Source organism: Onychomys torridus, chromosome 4, assembly GCF_903995425.1.
Source record: "Onychomys torridus chromosome 4, mOncTor1.1, whole genome shotgun sequence".
NCBI classification, from domain to species: domain Eukaryota; kingdom Metazoa; phylum Chordata; class Mammalia; order Rodentia; family Cricetidae; genus Onychomys; species Onychomys torridus.
Window position 1 is genome coordinate 7,159,002 of NC_050446.1, and position 22,118 is coordinate 7,181,119.

The 22,118-nt window shown below is 47.5% G+C and overlaps 1 protein-coding gene across 2 annotated transcripts in view; it reads right to left on the reverse strand.

Annotated features, from left to right (window-relative positions):
- The window catches only part of Abl1 (ABL proto-oncogene 1, non-receptor tyrosine kinase), a 114,371-nt gene that overhangs the window by 19,152 nt on the left and 73,101 nt on the right, over nt 1–22,118 (reverse strand). For both annotated transcript variants that reach the window (XM_036183667.1, XM_036183668.1), the window contains exons 2-4: nt 8,876–9,049; nt 8,161–8,456; nt 981–1,253 (exon numbers count right to left, since the gene is read on the reverse strand). In XM_036183667.1, coding sequence (XP_036039560.1) covers nt 981–1,253; nt 8,161–8,456; nt 8,876–9,049 — 743 coding nt within the window. The remainder of the gene's footprint in view (nt 1–980; nt 1,254–8,160; nt 8,457–8,875; nt 9,050–22,118) is intronic.

Genomic DNA, 22,118 nt, shown 5'->3' on the forward strand with positions numbered 1-22,118 from the left:
ATCAGTATCTTGCCCACTTCTCATCTGATGCAGACCACCCAGGTCTGAGCCCTAGTTTAGCCAATAAACATGAGCAACTCCATATGTGTTAAATTTTAAAAAGGTGAATTTGGAAAATATTCAAGAGTACTCCAGGCAATCCCACCTATGCCACCCCCCGCTTCCCCGCACTGGTCTGCCACAGAGCCAAAGGAAGGGGAAATATTAAATACAGTGACGGAAAGCTGCTTTTCCTTCTAGAATTAAGGGATGCAGTCTTGCTCTAAACAATTACTTACGGCAACCGAACATTCCAGCTTCCATTTTCCTGTCTTTTAGAGCAAGAGTTGAGCCTGTCAGTCGATGCACTGCCTGGCTGAGGCGAGACACAGGTGCACACTCAAGCGCACACTCAGGTCTGTGTCCCGGCAGTGGGCAGCTGCAGACCATCCCTTGCTGGCCGTTCACAGGCTAGCCTCAGAGTCTAAAACCAGCACAAGCAAGCAACGTAGACGACCAGTAGGGGGCACTCACCACAGGGACAAGCTCAGACCACTCAGATGCAGGGAAGGGGACCTAGCCTCACAGAGACCTTCCTTCCACAGGAAAGCACTGGTCAACAGTGGAGAGGGGCGTGGCCCTGTGCTGGAAGGAAGGCCACAGCCCAGTGACAGGTGCTCCTTGGAGCTGCTCCAGGAAGGACTGGCCAAGACACTGCACACTTGCCTTCTCTATCCGCCCACAAGTCCACAGAGGACTCATCTCTCCTTTTCTGCTTCTTAACTCTCATAAGGCAGTAGTGGCCTCCACGTCACCCAACAAGAACAGAAAACAGACTCTGAAAGAAGGCAGCCACGGAACAGGTGACTCCAGTAACTAGCCGTTCCTGACCCTCAGCACCTGTGAGCCACAGACGGAAGATGATCAGCCTCACAAAGGCCTGGGCACAGCTCAGTCACAGCACCCCCCCACACACATCCTTCAACCAGGCCCAAACCCACCTTCAAGGTCTTCACAGCCACAGTCAGGCTGTACTTCTTCCAGACACCTTCGTATACCTCCCCATACTGGCCTCCACCCAACTTGTGCTTCATGGTGATGTCTGTGCGCTCCATTTCCCACTTGTCATAGTTGGGGGACACGCCGTAGATGGTGGGTTTGTTGCGCTTGGGAGCTGGGTAGTGGAGTGTGGTGATGAGTCCATCGGCCACTGTGGAATGATGGTGGACTAACTCAGCCAGAGTGTTGAAACGGCTCTCTGAGGAGACGTAGAGCTAAGGAAGATAGAGAACACCCTCATGAACAGAGCAAAAACCCAGGGGAAAGGCTCTACATACGATTTAGTGACCCTTCAAAGCTTTTTCCAATGGGGTGGAACTTACTGACACTCAAAAGCCTGAGGGCATGTGCACCTGCCTCCGCTGAAACCCCACCCAGCACTCCCCAGTTTAACCTACAATGCACTACTTTTTTTTTTCCCCTCAGACACCTCTCTGTGTTAACAGCCCTGGCTGTCATGGAACTCACTCTGCAGACCAGGCTGGCCTTGAACCAATGTATTACTTTTAATTAAATCTTTTGGTTACTTTTGTTTTATGTGTATAGGTAGTTGTGTGTGTGTGTGTGTGTGTACCATGTGCATGCCTGGTGCTCTAGGGCCAAAAGAAGGTGTTGGACTCCCTGAAACCGGAGTTGCAGAGTGGAACTGGGAGCCTTTAGAAGGGCAGCAGCCTGCACTCTTTTTTTTTTTTTTTCCCAAGATTTATTCATTTATTATGCATACAGAAGAGGGCGCCAGATCTCATTACAGATGGTTGTGAGCCGCCATGTGGTTGCTGGGACTTGAACTCAGGCCCTCTGGAAGAGCAGCCGGTGTTCCTAACCTCTGAGCCGTCTCCCCAGCCCCAGCCTGCACTCTTAACTTTGAGAGCCACCTCCCCAGCCCCTGCCCTCCAGTTGAAATGTCCGCCACCAGGCAGACGGCAGGCAGCATCACCTGCCTCACTTGTCTGCATTGCACTAAGTGCTAGCTCCTAGGTCTGTCTCCACCCACAGAACCTAAGCTCCACTGGAACACAGCCCTGGGCTGTCTCGTCCACCTGATGTCCCCAGGATAAGAAACTACTGCAAAATAGGTACTTAATAAGTCCTTGTTGATGAATGAACGTGCTGACAGGGAAACAACTCATACATGTTAAACAGTGGTCACAGGGTGGGGACTGATAATGAGGCATGTCCCCTCAGGCTGCCTACCGGCTTGGGACTTGGCGGAAGGCATGGGACACCAAGACTTGCATTGCAGGCAGCTTGCTTGGTGAAGCTGTTTCTGTCAGCACCTTGCAGGCCAGAGATAGCACAGCCTTTTTCAAGATGGGACACAGGAAGACTCTTGAGATAGGGGTGCTTTCAGGCTTTTCTGAGAGCCACAGCACAGAGGACCTCCCAGGGAGCACTCTGCAGTGTTCTTATGTGGATGGACGGTTGCGGGGGGTGCAGAAGTCACAGAGTGGGAGGTACAGCCACCTTGGTCCCCTGCTGCAGTGCATGCTCACATCTGCACAGAACAGCTGGGCTCCAGGCACATCACTGAGCACCCTGACTTGCCCCAGTAGCAAACCCACAGTGGGGAGGCAATGGACTGAGCGCTGACACTTGGTGAGACATGCATAGAAAGAGATGAGCAGCTGAGACTTATGAATAGTTAGGGTGGGGAAGAGCCCCACACAGCAGGCACACAGGCCTTTGGTTGGTGGTTATACTGAGCACCACTGTCACTGTGCTATGCACATTCCCTGGAGCAGTGTGCTGAGGAAGCTTTAATAGGTGTGGTCTCAGGAGATGCACAAGGTCTTCCTGGGAGCCCAAGGTTCTCCTGCACCACAGTCTTCAGAGGGTGGTTAAGAAGAAGCCAGTCTGGTCCCTCCTCTCTCTCAGATGAGAAGTCTGTTCCTGCACGTGCTCAGTGGACTGAAGATTCCACCAATTCATGCTACTGGACCATGGGCCATTACCAGGCTGTACCATGCTGCCTCAATGTACAGCTTTCCATACCAAGAGCTAAGTACAGCTGCCTGTGAATTAGCTGCTTCAGGTTATTTCCTTATGGTAGTAAAATGCAGACACAATTATCTCCTCTAGCTTATAGTATTAGATCATTCAAACACTATAAAGGGAGATAATCACAAGGGGTAGCTAGGGTTCAGTTAGCATATCCATGCTCCCTTCTCTGCTTGTTGAGGATATAAACACATTTTTTAAACTTAGGCAGGCCAAATATGTATTGATAATTCTACTAAAAAGTGCAAGACAACCAAGATTTGTCTAGAAATACCCCTTGTTCCTCATGTGGCACTGCTCTGGGGACAGAGTAAGACATGTACCCGGTGCAGTGGATGGGGTGGCATCCCAGCAGCCTACCATTAGCTTGCTACCCTCACCATGCTGGTTACAGACACAGTGTACTCCACAGGGTTTGGGGAGACAGCCCCCAGTCTCTACCATTCCTCAGAAAGCCGTGACTAAGTTCATTTGCCAACCTAAAATTTACACACCACCACTTAGTACACGTTAATATTACAGCCAGCCCACTCAGGTGCAGTGTGGCTCACTCACAGCCATGTTCCCAGAGTCACACTGTCCACTCTGGCACCTGCCTTTTGACTGTTCTGGCTTTTGAGAACTCTAGTGATGGTCAGGATGAGCACTCGGAGAAGAAGTGAGGCTAGTGCCGAGTGCCTGCACTGTGCTGCACTGCCCTGCAAACACACGGCATGCCCAGGCAGGACTCTGCCTCTTCCTGACTATGGGGAACTTCCAGGAGCCATGGCACAGGTCAGTGCTGCCTGCGCTTTATTTTATTTTGTTTGGTTTTTCCAGACAGGGTTTCTCTGTAGCTTTGGAGGCTGTCCTGGAACTCGCTTTGTAGACCAGGCTGGCCTCGAACTCACAGAGATCCGCCTGCCTCTGCCTCCCGAGAGCTGGGATGACAGGCGTGCACCACCACTGCCCGGCCTGCCTGCGCTTTAGAACTGAGCCGGCCTCTGCAGAGCCGTTCACAGAAAGCCCTCAAGTTCCCACTCGGCTGCAGCTCCTCTGAAAGGAAGGCGGCTAGTCAGCAGGCTCCTCCAAGAAGCCCAGGAAGGCAAAGCACAGATAACCCAGAGGCCCTGGAGCCTGGGTTCCATTTCTGTCAACTTGAGCCAGTCACTTCTGACCATGGAAATAATGTGTCCCGGGAAACTTCAAGATGACTCTTGGGAACTGTGGGAATGCACAGCTGTGGCTCTCAGGAGTAAGAATGAAAAGCAACAGAGCAGAATCACCTAGAAGGCAGCCATAGCCAAAACTGCTTTGGAAAGCACAGAACACAGAGAGAGAGGGCTGGAGAGGTGACTCAGAGGTTAAGAGCACCAACTGCTCTTCCAGAGGACCTGAGTTCAATTCCCAGCACGGCTCACAACCATCTGTCATGAGATCTGGCACCATCTTTAAAACACACACGCACACAGAGAAGAAAACAAGAGCCAGAGGGAGACAGAGAGACCCTTGGGCCCTACAGAAGAATCTTCTGTATCTAGTTGTCGACTTATTGGCTGATTTGGAAATAATAGAATCTTTACCAGCCCCAGTCTTCCCCTCCCAGCATTCTTAAATGTCCCTTAGTAATCAAAAAGGATTGCATCAAAGCCCTGTTTCGTGGGAAGCATTCTTCAGTATCGAGCGCCACTGTCCCATCAAAGCCGTGGTACCCTCCCATCCTGTCGCCTGTCTCTCACTCTGGAGACATGATTCCACCCAATACCACTTCCTTGAATGTGACTCTCTGCAGATAGAAGCCTCAGCAAGGGCTGAGAAGTCTCCAAAGTCTCTGGGTGCTGGACAGCTGATGGGAGAATCTTCTAGAGAGGAACAGAAGGCAGGCTATCAGATGAGCTGCTGACTACGGGAGTGGCCCAAGGCACATACCAGCTTTAGACAGAGGGGACTCGACACTCCTCCCCACTCTGAGTAGTACTTAGGCTAAGCTCAAGCTGATGAGCTGCCCTCAGACCCTACCTGGCCCTACTGCTCTGATCAAAGCACTCAGGGGCCAAACAGTGTGGCCTTGCTTAATGTGGACCTCAGTGGTCACTCTGAAGCAGCCTGGCTTGCTCCACACAAAGAAAACAGAGGGGAGCAAGCTGTCATCTCCAGAAACCCAGCTCCCAGGGAAAAGGTACTCAGTAGCCTGAAGGCTCTTTCAAAAGGGCCACCAGCCTGGAGTCAGCTCCAGAGTATAAAGACCTAGCACCAAGCTCTACCCACTATACAGCTGAGGCATAAAAAGGCTAGTTATATGGCTAGCCTGCCTCAATGAGGGAACACCAAGGGTGCCATTGATGAACCACATTTTTGGGTGTTTCCGTGAAGGAATTTCCAAAATGGATTGGGTAGGAAAGACCATCCCCAGTGAATTCAGAGAGCACATCCCATGGGCTGGTGTCCTGGACAGAATAAAAGGGGATGGAGAAGCCAGGCGGTGGAGGCATACATCTTTAATCCCAGCACTTAGGAGGTAGAGGCAGGTTTATCTCTGTGAGTTCGAGGCCAGCCTGGTCTACAGAGCGAGTTCTAGGACGTCCAAGGCTACAAAGAGAAACACTGTCTTGAAAAACTAAAAGCCAACAACCAAATAAATAAATAAAATAAAAAGGAAAGAAGTCGTTTTGTTTTGGCTTGCTATAGTCTTACAATGTTTTTGACTATATCACGCTGTCTGGCTCCAAACTCAGCAATCTTTCTGCCTTGACTTCCCAAGAGCTGGGATTACAGGTATGAGCCACCACAAAACACTGACAGAGGCAGGTTTACATGTGCCACTGGGAAACTCTCCAAAACACATTAGAAAGGCAAGGAGCATCAGTGTGCAGGCATTACCCGTGTGTCTGCATCACGAGGACAGATAAGCTGGGTAAGTCTAAAGGGGCTGACGACAGCAGGCAAGAATGAGTTGGTTTTACTGTAATCAGTTTGTCATTTGAAACCATGCACATACACTACATACAGATATGAACGAGTGTGTGGCACTGCCTCCCAGCAGTCAGGAGGCAAAGTCAGGAGTGTGGCCACAAGCTTAAGGCCAACCTGGACTACACAGTGAGTTCCAGGCAAGCCAGCAGTAAATAGCAAGACCTTCCCTCAAAAACAAACAAAATGTGAGTGTGTGTGTGTGTGTGTGTGTGTGTGTGTGTGTGTGTAAAATGTAGATGCATTAGCCAGGCAATGGTGGCACACGCCTTTAATCCCAGCATTCAGGAGGCACAGGCAGGTGGATCTCTGAGTTCTAGGAAAGCCAGGGCTACACAGAGAAACCCTGTCTCTCAAAACAACAACAACAACAACAACAACAACAACAGAAACAAAAAAATACATGCATTAACTGCAGTTCTGCAGATAGAACCCAAGGACATATGCATGCTAGGCAAGTGCTATACCATGGAGTCAGCCCCCTTCAAAACAGTTTAGATGCTGTGGTGATTTGAATAAAAATGGTCCTGCCGGGCGGTGGTGGCATACACCTTTAATCCCAGGCAGAGACAAGTGGATCTCGTGAGTTAGTTTCAGGACAGCCAGGACTGTTTCACAGAGAAACCCTGTCTCGAAACTGCTCCCCCACCACCACAAAAAAAAAAAAAAAAAAAAAAAAAAAAAAAAAAAAGGTCCCCATAGGCTCATCTATTTGGATGCTTAGCCACAGGGAGTGGTACTATTTAAAAGGATTAGAAGGATTAAGAGGTCTGGTTGCTCTTTGGAGGAAGTGTGTCACTAGGGGTGGGCTTTGAGGTTTCAAAGGCCCATGCCAGGCCCAGCCTCTCTATCTCAGCCTATAGATCTGGATGTAGCTCTCAGCAATTTCTCCAGCACCATGACTGTTTGCCACCATGCTTCCTGCCCTATGCTCCCCACCATGATGATCATGCACTAAGCTTCTGAAACTAATCGAGCCCCCAATTAAAGGTTTCCTTTACCAGAGTCGCCTCGGTCACGTGAATCTTCACAGCAACAGAACACTGACTGAGACAGAAGAGCATGCCATCTGTACTATGCAATCTGCAATCAATCCTGTCCTTTAACAGAACTTGATGTCGTGGAGAGGGGGACCCCAATCTTGGACTTGAAACCTTGTCCCTCTAAGCCCCCCCCCTCTTAATGATGCAAAAATGTGGATGTACCATCTAGGGATAGAGGTAAGGGTTAAAGGAGAGGAGCTGCAACACACTAGCACTATTAAGCCCTTCTCTTCATGGACATTTAATTAAGGAACAATGTTCATGCAAGGATTACAAAATAATATATTTTTGTTATAACAAAATTACAAAACACATTTTGTGCTTAGAGACCAATTGGTGTACTTTGATGTGACCTCACAGGTGTCTATACCCACAATTCACCACAGGAAGAACAAACACTGGGTGTCAGGGCAAGGAGGTGCTGTCACTGGGACCTGCAGCTTTACATAGTGAGTGACTACTGTTGAATTTCTCTCACTGAAGCTCAATCATCATCATTATAAGAATTTACAAAAAGGGCCAGCCAGGCAGTGGTGGCTGGCACTCAACTTAAATCCCAGCACTTGAGAGGCAGAGGCAGGTAGATCTTTGTGAGTTTGAAACTAGTCTGGTCTACAGAGCGAGATCCAGGACAGCCCGGGCTACAAAATACAGAGACCGTATCAAAAACCAAAAGAATAAACAATGGATTTATGAAAAGGAAGAGCCTTAATGTAAGAACTTCCATCTGAGACCTAAGAGTATCCCTGTTGCTTTCAGAGAATCCTACATACCAGGACCAGAGACCTATGATAAAGCTGACACTGGCCGACAACCAGCGGTCTTTTGTGAAGCTAATGGAAACTCGTGCTGTTTACTTGGAAGATTCCTCAGACACTGTCTGGTTTGTTTGTTTGAAACAAGGTCTTTATATAGCCCAGGCTGGCCCTGAACTTACTATATAGCTTTGAAGTACTGATTCTTCTAGGCTCCTGAGTGCTGGACTACATGCATGAGCCACCATACCCTGCTTGAAACATCCTGAGTGAGCCTGCTACCATAACTCAATGGTCTGGGCTACCACCTGTGTTTCCCTCTGTGCTCTCCACAGCCCATCAGCTGACTGCTGGTCCCAGTCAGGGTGGTTACCCACCTTGCCATCAGAGGCGGTGTTGATCCTGTAGTGGTACACCCTCCCTTCATATCTCAGCGAGATGGACCTCTGGCCAGGGCTACTCTCACTCTCCCGCACCAAGAAGCTGCCATTGATCCCGCTGCTCAGCAGATACTCGGCGGCATTTCGGGACACAGGCCCATGATACCAGGAATGTTTCTCCAGGCTGTTGACAGGGGTGATGTAGTTGCTTGGGACCCATCCTTGGCCATTTTTCGTTTGGGCTTCACACCATTCCCCATTGTGATTATAACCTAAGACCCGGAGCTTTTCACCTTAGAGAAAAGAACCAAACAGATGTGTCAGTTTTGATGCCTGGCTTCTTTCTCACCTTTCTCTAGCACATCTTATCTTCCTGTTAGTCATGAGTGCGAGGGGGTCAACTCTGCCTCGGCAGCTAGGATTATACAAGTTTACTCAAAAGTTTGTTCTTATTGCAAGGAAACTTTGTAAGGAAAAATGCTTTAGCTTGGTGATAAAAACAAACCCCCATGTTTCCAGCCTGAGATCCAGGTGTCCTCCTCTTCTGTAGGAATGTAGGGAAGCATGTGCACAGGACTGCTGCCCTGGAGCCTCCTAAGGGTGGGCACTGTGCTCTGTAGGCATCTCTGCCCTCTCAGGGAGCAAAGGGCAGGCCGGCCAAGCTACACCCCCCCCTCCCCGCCTCCCCCCTGGCTTGCTGTTTCCCCATTACCTTTAGTGATGCTGAGAGTGTTATCTCCGCTGGCCACAAAATCATATAGAGCCACAAAAAGGTTGGGGTCATTTTCACTGGGCCCAGCAAGAAGGTTTTCTTTGGAGTTCCATCGAGCTGCTTCACTGAGACCCTGGGGCTCAAAGTCAGATGCCACTGGCCTCTGGAGGGCTTCTGCAAGACAAGGAGAAAAGGGCAAATGAAACTGGCAGAGAACTTGGGAAACATGGCTGAACTGTCACTGTTAACATCTAGAGAGTCTTTTTTTTTTTTTTTTGAGACAATGTTTCTTTGTGTTGTTTGGTGCCTGTCCCGGAACTCACTCTGTAGACTAGATTGGCCTTGAACTCACAGAGATCCAACTGCCTCTGCCTCCTGAGTGCTGGGATTAAAGGTGTGCGCCACCACCACCACCACTACCTAGCTACACCCATATATTCATGTATTAAAATTTTCAGTTTGTCTTTATCAATTATTATGAAGGCACTAAGTGTTTTCATTCTAACTCCTTGTGGAGGTTTGAGTAGGAATGGGCCCCACATGCTCATATATTTGAATGCTTGGTCTGGTCCCAATTAATGGAACTATTTGGGGAGAATTAGGAGGGGTGCCCTCATGAGGTTAGCTCTGCCTCCTACCTACAGACCAGGATGTGAACTCTCAGCTACTCTCCACCGTATGCCTGCCAGCCTGCCTGCCTGCTGCCACGGTCCCCGCCATGATGATCACGGACTCTGACCCTCTGATACCATACACTCCAAATTAAACACTTTTTTTATGAGTTGCCTGGCTCATGGTGTTCTGTCACAGAAAAAGAAAAGAAACGAAGGCATTCCTGTCCCCAAATAGTGTAAGCCTTTAAATCCAATCATCCAGGCCGGCAAGATGGCTCAGCAGGTAGAAGTAATGGCTGCCAAACCTGACAAATGGGGTTGGATCCTGAGGACACATGTATTAGTTGGAGAGAACTGACTCCTGCAAGTTGTTTCTGGCTTCTACACACATGCGCGCGCACACACACACACACCAAATAAATGTAATGAAGTAAAATTCATTAACTTAATACAAATGTACTCAGAAACAGACATGATCCATCTCTATAGTCTGCCGCTGCCTACCATATAGAGTGCACATTCTTTAAAGCACTTTTTTTCTTTTGCTTTTTGAGACAAGGTTTCACATAACCCAAGCTGGCCTTAAACTCCTGATTCATTCTCTCAGGTGCTGACGTGGCAGGTCTGTGCCACTACAGTGATCTTAAAACACATATAGCAGTGTTGATATAAATAACCAAGTGTTTCCATCCCATCCCTCTCTATGCTGGCCTGAGAGCTCTTACCCTCTCCTTTGAACTGCTGTTCTGCTCCTGCCCCAAGACAGCTGTGCCCCAGGAGACTGCTCCTCTCTCCTTCCTGCTAGCTTCCCTCCCCTCTTCCCACTCAGATACAGCCGTCATCACACATTTTTAACCCGTAAGGACCCTAACAAACAGTCTCTCGTGTTCTGAAATAAGATGCCTCCCTTCTGTGCCTGTCACATCTGAGGCTGCAGGTGACCAACACTGCTTGCACTGGGGACGGGGACTGCTCATGGACAGTTTCTGTTCTTTCTCTTCTCTACCCTTGAACTGTACTCCACTGTCCAGGTGATCTCTGTGATAACAATTTGCAGCAGGGCTTTTTCTCAGAAGGCCAATCTCATCCAGAAGGCATAACCGCGCAAGGTGGTATACATGGGTGCGCAGGGCACTGTGCATGGCAGTGCAGGGTGCTATGGTCCACTTACGTGAGACCACCGTGAGAAAGCAAACTTGAGAAGAGTGGAAGTCTTAAAATGAGCCACAAGCAAATGCTAACAAAACAATCATCATGCCCCATATGGATTTAAAGCAGTACCCCACCATCACTGCCCCAACTAACACCATTTTCTTGGCCAGTAAACCAACCTAAAATAATAACAACAAAATGCCAGAAAGCTAAATATAGTGGGCCACCTGTAGTTCCAGCATTAGGGAGGCCTGAGGCAGGAAGAGTGCCTCAAATTCAAGGCTAGCCTGGGTCATGGAGAGAGTTTGAGACCATCCTGGGCTAAGTGAGTTCTAGGCTAGTCAGTGCTAGATAATGAGACCCTGTCTCAGAGAATGAAGGGAGGGAGGGAGGGAGGGAGGGAGGGAGGGAGGGAGGGAGGGAGGGAAATGAAAAGTGATGTGTGCAAAGGATTCAGTAAGAAGCCAGCCAGCATAAGTAACACAGCTCTTCCAACTGCTGCTCTTTCAGAAGTCTGACCTAAGGAGCCATTTTCTACAGGACAAACCTTCACCACTGATGACTGAGACCATGCTCAGTCATTTCATCTCATGCACTGAGAGCAAAGATCACTTCAAGTACAAGAGTGGGTCATGTGGCCATCTCCTAGCTGTGGGAACAGAGAAATCCCAGGTCAGGCCTGTCCTTTGTCCAAGCTTTCCAAACACTCCGAGTGTTCATGTGGTCAGGGGATAACTGACTAACTGACCAAAAAGGCTGGTTAAGGAGAGATCTATTTCTGCTTTTGCTTTTTAAACTAATACATAAGACATGCAAACTGTACATTTTAGTGGAGTAACATGAAAAGTAATATGAAATTGTGTGTTGTATATTCACATGTCTATTTGGGTACAGGCCTATGCCAGAGATACATGTTGGGTGTCTTCCTCTATTGCTCTCCATCATACTTTTTTTGACATAGGGGCTCTCACTGAGCCTGACAGTTCACTATTTTGTCTAGGCTGGCTGGCCAGGGAGCTCCTAGGACCCATTCACTTCCACCCCAACACTGGGGTTCTGGGCACATACAGCCATGCCTGGCCTTCCATGGGTGCTGAGGACTTGAACCCAGGTCCTCTTGCTTTCACAGCAAGTGCTCTTGATTCACTGAGCCATCTCTCCAGCCCCAGAAGCACTTTTTATCAACTTGTGACCCTTTCCCCATCGAGCACTGTCCTTGGGAGCTGAGTGGTATAACTAGAACCTAAAATCATCTCCTCTAAGTCCACCGGAGACCAGGGCCAGGGTCTGCTGCAGAGTCTTCCTAATGCACATGCTCCGTCCGTTGTGGCCACTGCAAGTTTTCTTCCCCTAATTCCGTAGCATTTTTTTAGTTCTGGCCTTTAGGAGTCTTCTTGAAATACTCATCCTAACTTCATAGAACAACTATTGCCATGCTGTTGTTTTGTTAGTTTTACATTCAAACATGGTCTTAGATGCACAGGCTAGAAGGAAACACAGCATTGGTGGGGAGCAGCACATTTTTCCAGAAAGGAGAGACTGTCAAGTCAGCAGGTGGGGAAGTGATGCCTGGCAGAATAGCTCCTGTGTGGCCTTACAGAGGAGTTCTTTTAAAGAATGGTTTAATTTGTATTTATTTATTTTTAAAAAATATTTATTTATTTTGTGTGCATTGGTGTTCTGTCTGCACATTGGTCTGTGTGAGGGTGTCAGATACTCTGGAACTGGAGTCACAGACAGTTGTGGGCTTCCATATGGGTGCTGGGAATTGAACCTGGGTCCTCTGGAAAAACAGCCAGTGTTCTTTTTTTTTTAAAGATTTATTTGTTTATTATGTATACAGTGTTTTGTCTGCATGTATGCCTACAGGCCAGAAGAGGGCGCCAGATCTCATCACAGATGGTTGTGAGCCACCATGTGGTTGCTGGGAATTGAACTCAGGACCTATGGAAGAGCAGCCAGTGCTCTTAACCTCTGAGCCATCTCTCTAGCCCCCAGCCAGTGTTCTTAACCACTGATCCATCTATCTAGCCCCAATTTATTTTTATTTTTAATTATGTATGTGCATGTGTATTTGTGTGCAGATATATTTACAAGAGTGTAGAAGCCATGGAGGCTATAAGGCGGCCAGAAGTAGATGTTGGATCCCCTGGAGCTAGAGTTACAGGTGGTTGTGAGCCACCTGATGTGGGTTCTAGGAACTGAACTGGGATCCTCTGCAAGCATGATATGTGCTCTAAACCGTGGAGGCATCTGTTCAGCCTCTGGTAGAATATCCTTAACACAAGAGGATTCATACATAACAACAGTGGCTGAAAGATAAATCCTCACTATGGAAAAAAGTGAACAAGACCCATAAACAAACAATTCATGGAAAAATAAAATCATCATTAGACATGGAAAGTGTGTAAAGCCTTGCTAGGAATCAAAGAATGCCAAGTCTTCAAATGGGCAGGCCCCTCTGGACACAGGCAGGAGTGTGGGTGAGACATCATGATGTCTGACGTTCTCCTACAGTGCTTGCAGCAGGGTGTGACTGTGAGGCTGAGTGTAATACACTGCATCCTCAGAGAATCACAATCTTTCAACATCTTTGCCAATTTATCCCGAAATACACAAACACTGACTTGTGTGCACCAATTTTAAAGATAGCACACAAAAAGGAAGGTCCAAAACACCCACTGATCAAGTTAAGCCAGGCTATTCTCCATCCACAGAACAGGACACTGTAAAGGCCACCTGGGAGGTTTTAATGTTTTCTTTTCCCCTGATTTTTTGGACACAGGGTTTCTCTGTGTAACAGCCCTGACTGTCCTGGAACTCACTCTGTAGACCAGGCTGGCATCAAACTCACAGAGATCCACCTGCCTCTGCCACCCATGTGCGGGGATTGAAGGTGTGCACCACTAGCCCCCAGCAGGAAGTTCTAGACAGGGCTCAGTGGCAGAACACTAGCCTAGAATGTGCAGGCCCTGGGTTTGATCCTCAATACCACAAATAAATAAACAAAATACTTTTGTAAAAAACCCAAAACTCAAAACAAAACAAAACACCCAAAACAACAACAACAAAAACCTTTCTAATGGCTTGGTAATATGTTTATAACACGTTCATTAAAATTTTTATCTTGGCATATATAGTAATATCCCAATTTTATAAAAATTGTAAAAATAACCAAAATGTGAACAGCAGCTAGCATAAGGGTGTGGGAGGATTACAAGTCTTTCAGCTGTCTTTACTCTCTCTCCTATATTATGGCTCATTTGTTAAAATGGCCAGGTTATTTTTATAATCAGCTCCCAACCCCAACACTAGAATAACATGTAAATTAAAGCCAGGGATGCTTACATAACAGACAATTTAGAATGAGCCGCTCTGGGGAGGGGCCCGCCCCTCCCACTGTCCTGAAAGAGCATTTCTGTGTTTCCTTGCATGCCCCAAGCCAGGACCAGCAGCACAAGGTTTTGGAAGGCTGGGCCCGGACAGGAAATGAATGCTGGGTCATGCACACAGAAGTGCTTTTCTTCTCAAATGCCATTTGACCTCTTCTATCAAACATTCTGCTGCATCTGGATTTGATCAAGGTTACATAACCAGGGGAAGTGGCCTGAAAAAACACCTGGAGAAAGCAGGACACAGATCCTGTCCAGAGGTGAGGAGTGAAGTGGGTCTGTCCCCAAGGCTGGGACAGACACTGACAATGTAGGTAGGGGTGAAGGCTTGCTTAGAAGAGAAAACTGTCCTGCAGCTGCCCCTGATCCAACAGAATGGCCTTCAAGCCCTTTCTCCACCCCTCCCCCACCTTCCAGTCCTGGTCCTCAAGTTAACAGCCAAAGCCCAAAGGGAAGTATTGCTCATGCATGCCTCTGGATGGAGACATCGAGTGCAGTCTCGGTTCAACAAGAAAACCTTCCAGCCAATTCCCAGTCCAGGCTGATGTCAAAACTGACTCACGGTGAACCAGTGCCAAGTTCCTTTCTTCATTTCATAGCCGACGATGCTCGTCAACCATAAAGATGATCACAAAGTTGCAGAACGCACTCAAAGCTGTGTTGCACAAGACACTAACTTTCCACCAGTCCCACTGTCAGGAAACCACCCCCATCATCACCACCAAGCCCAAAAGCCTTACTCAAAAGAATGCCTCCAAGAGCTCCTCTCCTTTTGTCTCAGCAAGTCTTTGGCGGTAGCTACCCTGGACAATAAACTGCAGTGTGTGCTATGGTTCATTTTCTTCCCACCACGAGCACTTTCTGCTGTGTCCCCCTGAATCACATTTTAAATATATTTGATCTGGGTCTATAAACGTGCCTGTTGTCCCCTCTAAGACCATTTTCTTCTCTTGCTGTGAGTTAGTAAGCATGTTGCCGCCCATCAGTGACACTTGGCAAGAGTTGCCAATCAGCCAGTTGCAGCACCAAGAATTGGTGCCATCTAAAAACTGCCTCCAAGCAACTAGAAAGCCCTGGCTCCGCTAGGAGGGTATCAGACTATTGGAAAGTTCGACAGGAGCCATGCCACAAAACTCCCTGGGTCTGTGCATGATTAGCTTGTTTGGACAGTACTCTAGGAAAATGGTTTGGGTCTTTCGAGTATAAGTTAAAGATCATTAAAAAAATCCTTTTTCAAGGTCGTGAGTCACTGGTGGAAAATGTTTACAAGAGACTCTCGGATATAGCATATCTGGTCTAGACCACTGTGAGCAGTGAGGGAAGCAGATGCTGGTCCCGAGTTCTAGAGGCAGGAGACTTCACTGTCCCAAGGGGAGGGAGACTTCACCTCCAGGAAAAACATCCCTGGGAAGCTCCTGCCTTCCTTTTGGCCTGGTACCCAGGTCCCATGGAGTGCAGGGCAGCCAGCTGCACAGCACTCACTGCTGTCCTCACCTTGGGCTCTGGGAGTCACTTCCGGATGGGGGAGGGGCGGAGCAGAAGTGTGTCCCTGAGCACACAGCTGTTTCCCCGTGCTCAGTCCTGGGACTGAGCTTTAGCTGCTTTCGCCTTATTTCCTTGGTGGCCCCTTTGAGATTTCCTCTGGCTCAAGGAATCTCTGTAACGCACAGATCTGTAAAACAGACCCTTTGCAAAAGAGAGGGCTTCATGTTTTAGCTCTTCTGTGTTCCAGCTGATGAGGTCATGCTCAGAATATTCTCAAGGCAGTCTGTAACTGCCTAAATGCGCTCTTCACAATGTGAATTTGGAGAAGTATTATTCCCACCATGTGAACTTGCCGAGAGCAATTCCATTCCTTTTGTAACTCAGACCTTTACATACAGTTCAGTTAAAGACAATTTTTTGTATTTTTACATTGAACTAAACTCAGCCTTTCTATTACCCTCACACCCAGCACTTGCAACACCAGGTCATGGATGCAGAAGAGCTAGGGTGGAGGAGAAGGTAACATGAGCAGAGCCATTGGCGGCCTCTGGGCTACTCCCTGGAGAGAAGCAGCTGAGGAGAACTGGTAAGGCTGTAGGCGTGAACACGCAAGAGGGGCTGTGTCTCTGGGATGCAGTGACAGAATAGATGGGAGAGGAGACTGGAGGCAGGGGCAGCACTCAGCAAAGAGGATTGATTACCCAAGGCCAGCCTGGCACCCCATCTCAAGAGAAGCATGCTGCTTTATGAATACCTTAGCTCGGAGACGCCAGGGAGCACTGTGTGAGGCAGCTGCGGTATGTGGACACCTGACTTCTGCTGGAGACTAGTACTGTTCTTCTGTTTCCTGTGTTCTTAAAGAAGCAAAATGGCTGGTTGCAGCTAAAGATTAGAGGAACAAAGACGGCCTTCCCTTGCAAGGTTATGGGACTCCGAGTGCCGGCCTCCCAGGGTCTTCCAGAGTAACAACTTCTGCACAGGGCTGCTGAGGAACCCAAGGAGACCAAAACACCTACCATGAAGAAGAGTCTCCTGGAGGCTGGTGTATGCTAGTGACCAGACCATATGATGCAACTTTCTCGTAAAATAGTCCCTCCTGCTTCTGGATATTATGGGTACTAAATGAAATAGGTTTCAACAGAAACCCCTTTTTGAGTCATCCTAATGTTTAAGCCTTTTCCTTTCAATCTTTCTATTACAATGTACTTACCCGGTCAATTAAAACAAAATGGGATTCTCCCTGAATCAATGATCCTTTCAAACAGCCCAAATACCAACCTTTCTGAAGATACAATCCTTGTTTCCAAAATAAAAAACAAAGGAATTTTGTCTCACCCTTTAAGAATCTATTATTGGGGCTGGAGAGAGTACTTGCTACTCTTGCAGAAGATCTGAGTTAGGTTTCCAGCACCCACAGAACAGAGGTGAGGCTCACAGCTGTCTGTTAGCTATAGCTTCAGATCTGATACCCTCTCTGGTCTCTGTGGGCACATGCACACATGTAGCATACACAAAAAAAATAAATAAAAATAAATCATTTAAAAAATTAATCTATTGGGTTTTTTTGGTGGTGTTGTTTTTTAAAGACAGGGTTTCTCACCAGGCGGCGGTGGTGGCAGCGGCGGCGGCAGCGGCGGCGGCGGCGGCGGCGGCGGCGGCGGCGGCGGCGCACACCTTTAATCCCAACACTCGGGAGGCAGAGGCAGGCGGATCTCCGTGAGTTTGAGGCCAGCCTGGGCTACCAAGTGAGTTCCAGGAAAGGCGCAAAGCTACACAGAGAAACCCTGTCTGGAAAAATAAAAACAAACAAACAAACAAACAAAAAAGACAGGGTTTCTCTGTATAGCCCTGGCTGTAGCTCAAATCTTAAAATGGTCTTACTAATAAAAAAAAAAAAACCTGGAGCCAGATATTGGGGTAAATATTGAAAGATCAGAGAGACAAAGGAACAAGCCATAGTCACTTCTCACCTCCCCAACTCCACAAATCCTAACTGAATGCCTCTGAGTTCTCAGCTGAAAAGGCTTTAGTTCCTGTCTCCTCATGCTTTATATACCTTTCTCTGCCCACCATGTCGCTTCTTGTCTCAACCTTCCTAATGCTGGGATTAAAGGCTTGTGACTTGCGGAGACTGGAGAGATGGCTCAGAGGTTAAGAGCACTGACTGCTCTTCCAGAGGTCCTGAGTTCAATTCCCAGCAGCCACATGGTGGCTCACAACCATCTGTAATGAGATCTGGTGCCCTCTTCTGGCCTTCAGTCATACATACTGTACACATAATAAATAAATAAATCTGTAAAAAAAAAAAAAAAGGCTTGTGACTTACAAAGCAAAGACATGAGATCTCAAATGCTGGGATTAAAGATGTGTGCCACCACTGCCTGGCATCTATGTTTAATCTAGTGGCTTGTTTTGTCCTCTGATCTTCAGGTAAAGTTTACTACGGTACACAATATATCACTACATTTCCCCTTTTTTGTCTAAAATAATGAAAGGTTATAACTAATATAAGAAAAACTACATACAATAAGTATATACAGTATATAGTCAAAAATTATATTAACAATGTCAAGTCTATGAATATTTGACAGATTTAGAGAAAATAATCCATGTTTTATCCTATTTTGGTGAGTCCAAAGTGTTGTACCCAACTCACTTTCTATCCTAACTTGTATTACCAACCCCAAACTATCTTTTTGATGTTTTTTGAACTTACACACCTGGCTGTTCTGGAACTCACTCTATAGACCAGGTTGGCCTCAAACTCAGAGATCTGCCTGACTCTGCCTCTTGAGTGCTGGGATTAAAGGCGTGCGCCACCTGCACCACCACCACCACCCAGCTTAAAGATTAATCTATTGTTAAAGGCTATAATTTTGTGGAAATGGTTGTAATTTTTTTTTTTTTTTTCGGGACAGGGTTTCTCTGTGTAGCTCTGCACTTTTCCTGGATCTCGCTCTGTAGACCAGGCTGGCCTCGAACTCACAAAGATCCACCTGCCTCTGCCTCCCAAGTGCTGGGATTAAAGGCGTGAGCCGCCGCTGCTGCCACCCAGCCATTGTAACTATTTCTTAATTTTAGTTTTTATGATTATTATAATTTGGAGTGGGTTCTCTCCTTTAGGTAGGTTCTGGGGTAAAACTCAGGTCATCAGACTTGCCTGGCAAGCATTTTATCCACTCAAGTCACCTTGACAGCCTTCTAAAGACTTGTAAAAATATAGACACCACCAGCTTCCGAAACCTCTCAGAGCATCTGTGATCTATCCCCTATCAGCACTCTCCTTTCTGTAGCACAGTACCCATCAGCCACCCCACCTCTATACTCTATACTACCTGCCAATCATACTACTTCCTGCCTGTCACTGGTCAGCCACCACTTAAGTGTTATTCAGCGATGATCAGAATATCTCGTCTTGTGCCTGGCAGGGTGGCTGTTGGCAGCTTCTTAGATACTGCTCTTAAGCCTCAGAAAATGCACTGTCAGTCCTATCCATGGCAGAGAGACTTCAGGCTTCTCCAAGGCCCTCCAGAGTCTTCGTGGGGAGCTGTATTCTCCCATCTTTCCATCCAGTTTCCCAGTCCCTGCTGCCTCACCTGACTGACCCTGACAGACACCATTTACTGCCCTGGCAGACCCTTCACAGCCTGCAATATCCTCAGGGCCTTCCCATCTGCCACTGCACCTCCCCTGCCTCTGTGCCACTGCCTCTTTACTCTCCACATCCCAACACTGGGGACTGCCTCTGCCACTAGCTGTCACACAATATAGAACCTTCCTGTGTCCCTGCCTTGGGTCTGATACAGACAGGCCGGATTAAAGTCTCAGAACCCTTGTATCCAAGATGTTCCTTCCTGTGCCTGTCTCACGAATACCAATAGCTTCAGCCTGCCAGACTCTGAGGAGGGGTCAGCACAGTAGAGCTCTGCCGGGAACTCAGATGCAGAGCCCTCCATGCTTGTTAGGGTCAGAAGTCAAGAGTGCACTGTAATAATCTGTTAGCCCAAACAGAGCTAGCAGAAATAGGACAAAGCGAACTGACCAGCACAGCCCAGGGAACACCAGGAGTTGTTTTCAATGAAACAGAAGCTATGGCCAAGATCCTAAACAGTGTAGGACACAAAAATACATCTGTGCTTTTAAACCAATAAGCAGACAGTGTAGTGCAGCCATGAATGTCTGTTCCAGAAGTTCCTGCATTGACTGCAGACTCCAGATGTCCACAGTGAATCTGCTGACCACACAATGGTTTAGTCTGTCTCAGACCATGTACAGCAGACTGAGAGCCAGGGATGGTGTCTTCTGGGTCCCTTGGGACCTGACTGAACTGGACCACCCATTGGTAGCCAACTCCTCTACAAAGTCTCACTAACCATTAGCGTTTCTATTGGGTCACTGAAATACATGAACACATGCACACATGCACGTGCACGCGTGCGCGCGCGCACACACACACACACACATACACACACACACACACACACATGAGGGATTCGGGCTCCAAAATGCCATGTCTCACTGTACCCCCATTCCAGAGTCAAAGTCAATTTTAAGATGCACTGTGTAAAACATTCGAACGCTGAGGTTCTACAGACTCAGGTTCGAGGTCTAGCTACTCCCTGTGGTGAACAATAGCCAATGACCCATGATGAGGACTAGCACCACATCTGGCCCTCCAGCATCACCACCTTCCAGAGGAAAGAAACGGGAGCCCAGTGAGCTGACGCCACCTGCTAGACTCTCCCCTCTAGTTCTGCCTCAGCTGGCAACTGTTTCCAGTCTCCATCCCTCCTGCTGGTCATTCTCCCTACATCTCTGACATGTCCAGGCTCCCTTCCCTCCCTCTTTTCCCTTTCCTCTCCCGACATAGTTGCCTTTGTCTCCTATCTTCTCGGCTTCCTTTTTACTCTCTTTCTTTCCTCCCACACTCTACTTCCTACAGGCATCTCTCTCCTCTCGCTTCTCTGCCACTACTACTCAATGGTATGTGTTAGCAAAAGGGACTTGAGTATTTGAATAACGGTTCCCACCTAAGGACAAAGTTATATTCTCAAAAGAAAAGGGCTGGCTGGGGAGATGACTCACTGCATAAATTACTTGCCATGCAGGCATGAGGACCCAAGTATGTAAACCTGGAATGCAATCTGGGGCCAGCTAGTCTGTGTTGTACACAGCACTGTAGCAAACAACAGAGACCTGGTCTCAAACAAGGTAGAAGGCCAGGACTGACAACCAAATCTGTCCTCTTCCACCAATGCAGATGTGTGCAATGTCTATGCACATCTCTATGCATACTCACTCACGCACACACCCACAAACCACAAACATAGTATGTCTATACACAGAAAGAAGGGCAAGTAACTATCTGTCACTTCTGCAAGGACTTCACCATGCAAGGGGACAGGGCTGACCAGCTGACGACTATCAAAGTGAGTAGTATGTGCAAGGGAGTTCTTTACTATTTCCTCCTGATAGGACTTAAAATTTCCATGGGGTCGGGGAATGGCGTTCCCACTGGCTCATACCTACAATTCCAACACTTGAGTGGCTGAGGCTGGAGGACTGCTATCAGCTTGAGGCTAGCCTAGGCTACAGGAGACCTTGTCTCAAAGTAAATAAAGAGAAAAAAAAATCTAAGGATACATTTTATAAATTGTTGTTTTATGAATTATGACTATGAAGGAAAATTTTTCCAGTATCTCATTTGATCTTTAGTTCTAATTTTGCATGATGCATATGCGTGTGTGTGTGTGTGTGTGTGTGTGTGTGTGTGTGTGTGTGTGTGTGTGCCTGCTGGCGTATGTATATGGTAGGTTTTGTGGGGAGGCTGTTGTTTTGTTTTTGAAACAGGGTTCACTATGTTGGCTGTCCTGGAACTCATTATGTAAGAACAGGCTGGCCTCAAACTCACAGAAATCTGCCTGCCTCTGCTCCACAAGTGCTGGGATTAAAGGTGTGCCTACCAGGCCCAGTATATGGATGTTTGTATGTGTATGAATATGGATGTGTGTACACATGTATATATAAAGATCATCCTAAAACCTTTCTTTATCAGTCCCCAGCACTCCCCACCCCCCACCCCGTGCTGGGGTTATGAGTATGAGCACTAGCCTGGCTTAGTGAAAACCTGTCTAGTCCCATTTTTTCATGTCTGTCTCAGATCAGTGATTATACCAGCACAATTACAATGACTCAATTTTTAAAAGCTCTCAGCAGCACAGGATTTTAGTTTGTAAATGCTTGGGGCTGTGGAAATATTTCCTCTGCAGAAGAGAAATAAGATACTAACCAAAAATCAATAGGAATGCTTCATATACTATTAAAATATTCACCATGGGGCTAAGGAGAGGATCAAGGAAGGGAAGATACTTTTCAACTTAAATCTAAGAAGAGAGATTGGAGATGACTCAGTGTCTAAGAGCACTGGTTACTCTTCTAGAGGCCCCAGGTTCAATTCCCAGCATCCACACAGTGGCTTACAGCCATCTGTAACTCCAATTCCAGAGGATCAGATGCCCTCTTCTAGCCTCGGCAAGCACCAGGCATCACATGTGGTCCACAAACATACATACAGACAGACAAAATAAGCATAAGATAATA